Source organism: Dendrobates tinctorius, unplaced genomic scaffold, assembly GCF_039654945.1.
Source record: "Dendrobates tinctorius isolate UK_male_01 unplaced genomic scaffold, ASM3965494v1 ptg000073l, whole genome shotgun sequence".
Lineage (NCBI taxonomy): Eukaryota > Metazoa > Chordata > Amphibia > Anura > Dendrobatidae > Dendrobates > Dendrobates tinctorius.
In genome coordinates, this window is record NW_027361741.1 from 19,728,543 (window position 1) to 19,739,438 (window position 10,896).

Consider the following 10,896-nt stretch of genomic DNA (forward strand, 5'->3'; position numbering starts at 1 on the left):
AGTTTATAATGCTGAGCCGTGAAAATAATAAAATCAATAACATTTTCCTCACAAAAATGTTATTTTAGCCCCAAATTTTGCATTTCCATAAGAGTAACAGGAGAAATTGCACCTTACAATTTATTGTGCAATTTTTCCTGAGTACGTAGATATGTGGGGGAATACTACTTTTGAGGCCTAGTTCAGATGAGAAGAGGCACCATATTGAAGTTCAGATTTTGCTATAATGGTTTGAGAGTGCCATGTCACATTGACAGAGCCCCTGAGATGCCAGAACAACAGAAAACCCCTATATGTGAAATCATTTTACAAACTACACTCCTCAATGAATTCATCTAGGGGTGCAGTCATCATATTGACACCACATGTGCCTCACAGAATTTTTTTACCATGGAAAATTACATTTTTACCACTAAAATGTTGTTTTAGCCCCAAGTTTTTAATTTTTATAAGGGCTTACAGCATTTTTTTTTACAACAAACTGAGGTGCATTTGTTTCAGAGTGCGCCAATACCCTACATGCAATCGAGAAATATTTTTCATGCAGAAAGTAAAGCTCAGAAGGCAAGGAGCGTCAGATTTTACTGTTATGGTTTGCAGGTGCTATGACCCACTGGGAGAGCCCATGAAAGTGCTAACACAGCAGAACCCCCTTAAGTAACCCCATTTTACAAACTACATCTCTCAATGAATTTATCTAGGGGTGCAAGGATCATATTCACACCACGGGTGTGTCACAGAATTTTATACCATTAAGCAGTGAATAAAAAAATAACTACATTTTTACCACCAAAATGTTGTTTTAGCCCCAGAGTATTACACATTTGCAACAGCTAACTTTGAGGTCTTTTTTTCTAGATTATTGGGGCATACGCCATATCTAAGACAACACTTTTTGGACTAACAAATGTTCTGGCTCAAGCAATGCGGTTTATGAACATCAGAGTGAATGGACTTGCTCTGGGATTAATCAACACGAGCTTCAGCAAAGCGGTTAGTGGATATTTTCTTGGATTATTCTTTTAATGGCCAACATTAATGCTGTGGATCCAATATGTTTTTAGCATTGACATTTTTAGTGATATTATTTAATTACATTATGTGTGTTCCATTTACACAGACAGTATCCTAAAATGCTATGTTTTACTTTTCCCAGATAATGAAAAATCCAGAGCTGGCATCTTTGGTGATTCCCATGGGTGTTTACAGGTGAATTTCTTTGTTTCCTTTTGTAACAGATGTAATAAAATCTAGGTAAATTAGTTATTAAACTACTGCTAAAAGAATAAAGAATGATAATCGTGGACCCTATATCTTATCTACTTTTTTTTATATAGAAAAGCAAATGTGTTTGTTTTTGTGGAAAGATTTGTTATTTTGGATAAAACAATTCACTTTACCATATAACATACCATACACAGGGGAAAAAAAGAAAATATTTTTTGCACAATACATAATTTCCAGTATGGCTGCTAAAGCTTGGTTTTTATGATGTTCACTGAGCTGTAAAAATAGCAGCTTTATTCTGTAGGATTATTTATGATGATGATGACATATTTTTATAATACAGGGCCGGCCCGAGAGATTACGGCGCCCTAGGCGAAACTATGTTGTTGCGCCCCTACTATTCTTGGCAGTAGATGAAAACTTGGGATATAAATTTAGGAGCAAAATAAACCACAACAACAATGATTGATTAATTAACTCTCTCCTAACTCTTTAATCTTCTGAGAAGCTGTATAGGACAAATATATACAAAGTAATCAATAACACAAAACAAAAACGACCATAGGTAATTAAAATTTTTGTTTCCTTGCCTTTTTTTTTTAAAAGGATGACACTAAGTCACCGAGATTAATTTGTTTAGCAACTTCAGATTCTATCGAAATTGTTGCCAACCCAACCAACCTCTCTTGCCTCATATTTGCCCTTAAATATGTACACTTTTCTTTCCATCCCTAAAACTTTTTGCCTTTTGAAAAGATTTTTTAAAATTTTTTCTATTTTTTCTCTGGCGCCCCCTTTCGGTCGGCGCCCTAGGTGGTCGCCTAGTTCGCCTATACGTTCGGGCTGGCCCTGTTATAATATTGTATTTTACATTTGTCTTTTGATTGTCTTTTACATTTAATTGATAGCAGCAGCATCTAAGGAGTAAAACAGGAGCAATTTGAGATATTATTTGAAATGACACATTGAAAAATTTTCTGACAAACTAATAATAATCCATTGAATCAATTAGTAAGTGCTATTCCTTTACACTTCAAACAGTGCAGATACGTATTCGTTATATATTTGCAGTGTGATAAGTATTCATATAACATGTTTGTAAATAATTTCAAAAGTGCATACCGGCATCCAGGAAAGAATAAACTGTACACATGAATATACAAAAAAGTATAGAGAAAGATAAATATGGTAGGTATAGGAAATTATGCCTCACAAACAAAAAACTAATACCTTTAAAAATTAACTTTATTTGTCATCTCTAAAAATACGGCAAAATTCACCACTAAAGTAAACTTAAACAGGCCACAATGTACCAGTCATAAATTGGTTACCAAAAATATAAGCACAAACCTTATTTTCGCCTATAATACCCTACTATACCCCTACCTAATGTGGAGGTTGGCACCCTAACGTGAATGCAACATTGGCCCGCAGCTCAATGGTGACTCACCTTAGATGCATCCTGTTACTCTCTGTCTAACCAGAAATAATATCTAGTCATAGCCACCAGGACTAGGCCCATAATGATAAATATCCAACAGGGTGTACTGTTAAAGGGGTAGTTTGGAGCGGTGAAGTAAGGAGGATTAAGGGAATGGAATATGTGCTCAGGGTGATGATGACCGCAGAGGTTCATGGCTCGAGATTCCCCCTGTGCAGTGGGGGAAACTCGACGCCTAACACAAATGAATATATATCAGTGAGCAGTAGTGAGTAAACCGTATATGCAACTACATTAAAAATTGCTGTAATTATGCATTATCTCACTCCCACCGCCACATTATAATCACTTTATTTGCTGAAATAATCATCCATACAACCTACCCCATTTTATTAAACTTTTAAGGCTCTGGTAATTTTTCATTTTTGTACTTTTTTCAAGAGCCATAACTTTTTTATTTTTTTTGTTGACTTTTATATGTGAGGGCTTTACTTTTTTTACAAGACAAAAATAAATTCCAAGTGGGATAAAGTGGTGAAAAAATTGAAATTCTGCTTTTGACTTTTGGGTTTTGTTTTCATAACGTTCATTGTGCAGTAAAAATGACTGGAAACATAATTGTCCAGGTCAGTCTGATTATGATGCATTGTTTGATAATGTCTGATTAGCAAACATGCATTGCTTTTTAAAGTGGTGAAAAAAATATGAATATTGTAAAGAAAAATCTTTTGCTTTGTGTCTGTATTAGGGCTAACCACATCTCTGTTAGTCCTGTCAAAGACCATGACACACAATATCGATTTATTAAAGGAGAATGGAACATCCACAATGGTTAAAATGTCAAATCTTTTTTTAAATTCCATTAGAAAGATGTTAGAAACATTCACCACAAGTAGTAAACTGTTGTGTTTCTGGCGTTCAAAATGCCCTTAATCATAGTCTAAATACACCGAATCCTGTGAACTTATATAAAAACAATATTGTGTGAATACAATTTGACCCTTCGCAGACCAGAATACAAAAATATAAAAATTCAAATTACTCATCTAATTCATCAAATTCTAGATGTAAATTTCCCCTAAACAACAGAAAATTACAAATATTCCACTATTTACTGTGGGGAAAAAAAGTATTTGATAAACTTTTAATTTTGCAAGTATTACCACCTACAAAGAATGGAGAGAGGCCTGTAATATTTATCACTTCAACTGTGAGAGACATAATCTTAAAAAAATCCAGAAAATCTCACTGTATGATTTTTACATAATTAATTTGCATTATATTGCATTAAATAAGTATTTGAAACAATAGAAAAACATAACTTTATAATTTTTACAGAAACCTTTGTTTGCAATTACAGAGGTCACACATTAACTGTAGTTCTTGATCAAGTTTATACATACTGCTGTAGGGATTTTGGCCCACTCCTCCATACAGGTCTTCTCCATATCTTTCAGGTTTTGGGGCTGTCACTGGGCAACATTGCGATTCAGCTCCTTCCAAAAATATTCTATTGGATTCAAGTCTAAAGACTGTTTAGGCCACTTCAGGACCTTGAAATGCTTTCTAAGAAGCCACTCCTTAGTTGCCCTGTCTTTGGGTCATTGCCATGCTGGAAGACCCAGCAACAACCTATCTTCAATGCTCTTACTGAGGGAAGGAAGTTGTTGGGCAAAATCTCGTGATACATGACCCCATCCATCCTCCATTCAATATGGTGCCATCAACCAGTCCCCTATGCAGAGAAGCACCCCCCAAGTATGATATTTCCCCCACCATGGTCCACGGCTGGGACAATGTTCTTGAGGTTACTCATCCTTCTGTTTCCTCCAAACATGGCGGATGGAGTTTACACCAAAAAGTTCTATTTTGGTCTCATCTGACCATATGACCTCCTCCCATGCCTCCTCTAGATCATCCAGATGGTCATTGGCAAACATTAAATGGGGCTAGACATAAGCTGGAGTGAGCAGGTGGACCTTGTGTTCTCTGCAGGATTTTAATCCATGATGGCATAGTGTATTACTAATGGTAACATTTGAGATGCTCTTCAGGTAGTTGAACTTCCCATGTAGTTCTGGGCTGATTCATGACATTTCTCAGAATCATCCTTACCCCACAATGTGAAACGTTGTTTTGTGTTTCTCCTATTTTCTAATAATTGTACCAACAGTTGTTGCCTTCTCACCAAGCTGCTTGTCTATTGTCCTGTAGCCCATCCCAGTCTTGAGCAGATCTACAATTGTGTCTCTTGTGTCCTTAGACAGCTCTTTGGTCTCAGCCATAGTGGAGAAATTGGAGCGTCAATGTCATGCCCTGTATGTAGGGATGACATTTGTATTGTGTTGTCATTTTATACATTACTTATATGATTACAGTACAGGGTCAAAGACGAGTAGTACTCTTTGAGTGGGGATACCATATTGTGAATTTGGATAGTCAAAGAGTAGCCTGAGGCTAATTAGGCCCCAAATTTCCTCTTCCTCTATACGACCTTATGTGTATATAGTGTGTGTTAGTTGGCTTACATCCCGGTGCATAGTACCTTTTAGATTTATATGAATAAAGATATGGATTTTAGTTTTTTTTCTTTTGTTGTTCGTTTTCTAAAGGGCCTCATATTATATTATTTTTCTGGTGGTTTGCTACCTGCTGGCCAGTATGTATGCATCTCAGTCAAAGGCCAGAGCAGTAGCATTTTGCCACCTCCTGAGAAACAGACCGTTACCTGAGGCGAGCTATGGCCTTGGTTTAGTAAATCATTGAGTAATTTCAGTCATTCAAATAGGTTAACTATATTGCTCAGTGATAACAATCTACAGATAGCCTATAGCATGTTACAGCTGACAGCTTTGTGCTAATATTAATTATCGCACTATTATACTAAAGAAAACAAAAGAGGAAAAACGAAAAGCACTTATGGTTGATGTGAATATGAAAAGAGGCAAATCCAAGACAAATATTAAAATTTGAGTGTCCTCCTCGGTTGATACCTTTTAATGGCTAATTGAAAGAGATGGTAACAAATAGCTGCTTTCAAGACAGCCCAGGTCTCTTCATCAGGAATATTATAACACAAAATCTGAAGAGTCACATATTTATACGCAAAAGGATATAGAATAGTGCAGTAAATAAGACAAGTGACGTGAAGCATATCTATTACTATGGCACGGAGAGAAAGCAATTGTGGAAGTAAATATTGGAGCAACTGTCACAACTGTTTTCTCCCCTTCCCAGCCCACATTGATAATTCTACTTCTTGTCACTTGTTCCCATGTCCTGCTATACATAAATATGTGACTCTTTAGATTTTGTGTTATGCTATGCCTAATGAAGAGACCTGAGTAGTCTCGAAAGCTTGATAAGTGTTATCATTTTTTCAGTTAGTTATTAAAAGGTATCAACCACTGAGGACTCTCAAATTTTCATATTTTTCTATCTGCTAGCTAATACGGTACAAAGATATATTTTTCCTAGGAAAATCAAAAAATTGTATTCGAACTCCACGTATATTACTATATGTTATAAATTTCACTGCTTATTGTCCATTTATACTCTACTTTTCATATGAGATCTAATATAGCCAAATAATTTTTAGGATTATTTTAATTACTGTTTTACAGGCTTGGTGAACCAGAGGAGTGTGCTGGCATAGCATCATTTTTATGTTCTGAAGATGCTTCATATATAAATGGAGAAAACATTGCTGTGACAGGTGGATTGAGAGGAAGGCTCTGATCCACTAGATAAGAAACATTTATTATATGTTAATAAAAGCCAATAAATGAAAACATTTACATTTTTTTCATTCAAATATAAATTTTTCTCTTTAGTTTTTCCTTTCTAAAATATATTCTTTTTCTCATATATTGTAATTTTTAAATTGTCATTCGTACATAAACTTATTAGAGAGTTATGGAAATCTGGTTACCACACCTTATGAAGAGATCATGCTCACTTAACCATTGCCCTCAATTGCTGGTAGATGCTGAATGACTTCACCTCCAATGGTAAGTTCTCGACTTATTAACAAACATTACAATGCTACAGTAAATGAGGAGATGCAGAAAGGATCATCATAAGTGGATGAGCAACGAATGACCCAATAAAGTAATACATAAATAAACCAAATCAATTTGGCACGCTGATATCATGCATAGATCCATATCTCCTGGGATATGTCAAAATTAAACTCTTGTGGCAATTGTTGGGTAAAATAGACTCATTGAATGTATTTGGGGTTTGTTATAGGAGTTTTTCTTGTTGAGGCCATGTTCACAAATTTAGTACTAGGTCAGTATTTTACATCAGTATTTGTAAGGCCAAACCAGGAGTGGGTGAAAAATACAGAAGTGGTGACTTGTTTCTATTATTTAGAGATGAGGGAATCTTTCAAAATTCGGTTTGCATTCTCCGAACGGACCATGTTTTGCCAAACAGTTCGACGAACTTACCTGAACCCCATTAGATTCAATGGAAGGCGAAACCAAACTCAAACACAACACCTGAAGGGGTGACAAAAAGCTTCATAAAACAGCAAAAATTAGGGGCAAACACCAGGAAAAGTGGTATCAATTGACCCACAATAGAAATTTGCAAATGGCACAACAGCACTCAGCCACGGGCCATGCTTGAGGTATCAGGCTTTGGCCCAGCATTTACAGCTTGAAATTTAAGTTTTAATTCCCTTTTCTTTCCTCTCCCTTCCCTTTCCCTTAGTGTTAATTCCCTTCCTCTCCCCTCCCTTTCAACCCTATATTATTACTAAAATTCAATAAAAATGTTTGAAAGAAATTTAAGTTTTAATGAGGACCTGTTGGTTAAGGGAGCGGTGTAAGCTTTCTTAGCTGGGAGATCTCACACCTCATGCAACACCTGGAATTTTTTTTTTTGTTAATCCAGCTACACTCAGATGGCACAGTCATCAATTTTATAGACTACTATTGACACAAAAATTTAAGAATCAATTGACCCATAGTAGAACCTGTTATAATGGCACACAAGCAGTCAGTCATGGGCCATGCATAAGGAATTAGGCTCTGGGCCAGCATTTATAGCTAGGAATTGACATTTTAATGAGTACCTGGTGGTCAAGGGAGCAATGAAAGCCTTCTTAGCTGGGAGACCTCACAACTCAGACACCATCTCCATTTTTTTTATTTTTATTTCAGCCACACTCAGATGGCACAAACATCAGTTTTATAGACTACTATTGGAGAAAATTGCAAAGAAAGTAACACAGGTAGTTGATTGAAAGTAAGACCTACTTACACGGGAAACCCACGAGATGGAGACCCAACTTGGAGTCTCTACATTTTAAAAAATAATTGTTACACTAAAATGCTATCAATTTCTACAGAGTAAAAACAGTATAATAGGCCTATGACACACCTTCCACCAATGGCAAAACACACCTGATGGAAACTCAACTTGGAGTATCCACATTTCAAAAAATTGTTAGTAGCATCAACAGCAATAGCAACAGCAGGCACAGAAGTAACCACAAGGATGGCACAGACTGCAATAACGAGAGATAAATACATGACACTAAAAATGACACCATTGCATAGTCTGCCCAATCTGCAACTGGGGTACAAAAGTCATTGGAGATCTATGACTTGTTCATTTTACTCAAAGTTAGGCAGTCTACACTTTCAATGTACAGCAGGATGTGCTTATCTGTCAGGACACCACAATCAGTGCTGAAGACACATTCTGAGAGAATGCTTGCTGCTGGGCATGACAAAACCTCCCAGGTGTGACAGGCGAGCGCAGGCAAATCTTCCATTTTTGAAGACCAAAATGTAGAAGTGTCTAAACACCCCCTGATGGCATTGATTCTCCTGCAACATCCTCTCCAGTCATTCACAACATGACAGACTTGTACTCTGGTCTGCTGGTGCATGGACTGGTGTTAAAATGTGTGAAACGACTCACAGAAATTACTTATGCCACTTACACTGCTTCTGCTGCAAATGTTTTGGCGATGATGCCTTGATGTTCCCAGGTTGGATGTCTACAACTGGGATGCATACTGTATGCCTTACTGCTGTCTTGGGGAAAACCACACTTAAGATTGTCTACAAGTGTATTTCAATACTCCAGCATGCGCACATCCCTTTCCAAGGAGGAAAGCATTTGGCTAAATTTACTCTCATAACGTGGCTCTAACAGAGTGGCAACTCAGTAGTCAGTACTATTTCAAACCCTAAGAATATGGGCATCATGTTGAAGATAGTGCAGTAAGAAGGCAGTCATGTGTCGTGCTCTTCCATGAGGGCCAAGTCCATGATGTGTTGGTGGCGGGGTAACACTCTAGGTTGCTTCCTCCATCCCTTCTCACCAACCATGAGCCACAGAGAGCTTATCATTTTTATCTTCATTTCCTGACTGTTGCAGGTCAGTCACCTCGTCCTCCTCAATTTGTTCCTTGATTCCTCAATCTTCATTGACTGTATGCCTGGTATCAAGAGCCCCCCATTATTGCTGTAAGCCACCCTCACATGGCTTCACATGTGTGATGACAGTCAGGAAATTTGAGATATTGTTATCTCTTCAGCATCCTCCTCTGTTTCCAACTCTTCTGCTGAGATCATCACATCTTCCCACAGAGTATTCAAAGTGTGCTCCAGCATGTAGATGACCGGAATAGTGATGCTGATAACAGAATTGTCAGTGCTAACCATGTTAGTAGCCATTTTAAAACTGTGCAGAAGGGTGTAGAGGTACTTCATCTGTTCCCACTCTGCAGGCATGATTTGCACCATGTCCATAGTGCATTGGCCTAGGCTATTCAAAATCTATGCACCATCTATGCACAACTGCAGGACTGTGAGTTGGCTACTGTGCTGAGTGAGGGCAGTGTGCGGAGAACAGGACAAACTGCTGGACTGTGAGGGATGTGCAGGTGTAGATGTTTTGGTGGATTGAGAAAGATGTGTTGTGCTAAGTGACACAAAAGCAGCAGTCATATCTACTTCCATAACACTTTTCTGGCTCTCAATCACCTCAACTGTGGTGGGTAAACAATTGTGGTTTCTGCATTCGGAGACCTGTGTGTTAACACTTGGAATGGTGACAGAGGAGGAAGAAGCAGAACATGTGATTGATGGTACAGCCAGTGGATGGCAAGACCTCATAGTCCGCATTTGTGAGCAGTGAGATTTACACACTAAGGCATGTTGATCATGCAAGTGCTGTTTCATGAATGGAGTTATCAAATTATTGCAATTTTTGCCTCTACTGAGCTTTTGTTTGCAAATTTGGCAGATAATGTATGTTGGGTCATCCTTTGCGGTCGCAAATAACACCCAGGCTAGACAACCCTTGTTGCCCCTGGAAACTGTACATTCGTGACCGGTGCTGGCCACAATAAGAGTTGGGGCTGAAGATTCATTGCTTGTCATGGTTGTGCCACTTTGCATCTGTGTGGAAAGCTGCAACGTAACTAGAGATGAGTGATTATTTCAATGTTTGGTTCAGATTATGATCACCAAATTTGCAATATTCACTGATTTACTTATTCGTTGAATATTCACTGAGCATAATAGAACACCATTCAAGTCAATGGGAGGCAAAAACAAACACACAACACTTTCAAATGGGCCCATAAGCTGCCAAAACACTTTAAATGAGGGACAGAAAACAGGAAAGTGGCCTCAATACACACACACAATTCAAATTGTAGTATGGCAGGGCAGCAATCAGCTCTGCATGAGGTATCGGGAAGTGGGGAAGCATTTACAGCTTTGAATTGAACTTCAAAGTATGACGAGGTGAGTGAGGGATCGGTGTAGGCCTGCTGTGCTGGGAGACCCACTACAGGCAACATCTCAACCTGCTTTCATGCTCAGCGACACTGAGGTAGTACAAATATCAGTTTTATAGACTGCTATTGTTAGAAAAATCTAAGGATATTATTAACACAGGTAATTAACTCAAAAGAAGTGGAGGCCTGATGGCCTCAGATGCCTACTGCTGCAGGCATCATACATGAAGAAGACCCAACCAGGACTCTCCACATTTCCAATGATTATTGGCAGACACCACCAAAGTGGCATCAATTTCAGAAGAGCAGAAATTATAATAGGTATTGACATCTCTTCAACTAAAGCTAACTCATCACATGGAAACCCAACAAGGAGTGTTCACATTTCCAAAAATTAGGGCCTGACACCACTTAAGTAGCATCAATTTCACCAGAATACAAATAGTATAATGGAGAACAA

At 37.9% G+C, this 10,896-nt stretch overlaps 1 protein-coding gene across 1 annotated transcript in view; it reads left to right on the top strand.

Moving 5' to 3' along the window:
• The window catches only part of LOC141096202 (dehydrogenase/reductase SDR family member 4-like), a 79,537-nt gene extending 73,078 nt beyond the window's left edge, over window positions 1-6,459 (top strand). The window contains exons 7-9 of the mRNA XM_073582685.1: window positions 859-993; window positions 1,157-1,209; window positions 6,292-6,459. Of these exons, the coding sequence (XP_073438786.1) occupies window positions 859-993; window positions 1,157-1,209; window positions 6,292-6,406 (303 nt within the window). The 3' untranslated portion in view covers window positions 6,407-6,459. The remainder of the gene's footprint in view (window positions 1-858; window positions 994-1,156; window positions 1,210-6,291) is intronic.
• The last annotated feature ends 4,437 nt before the right edge of the window (window positions 6,460-10,896 follow it).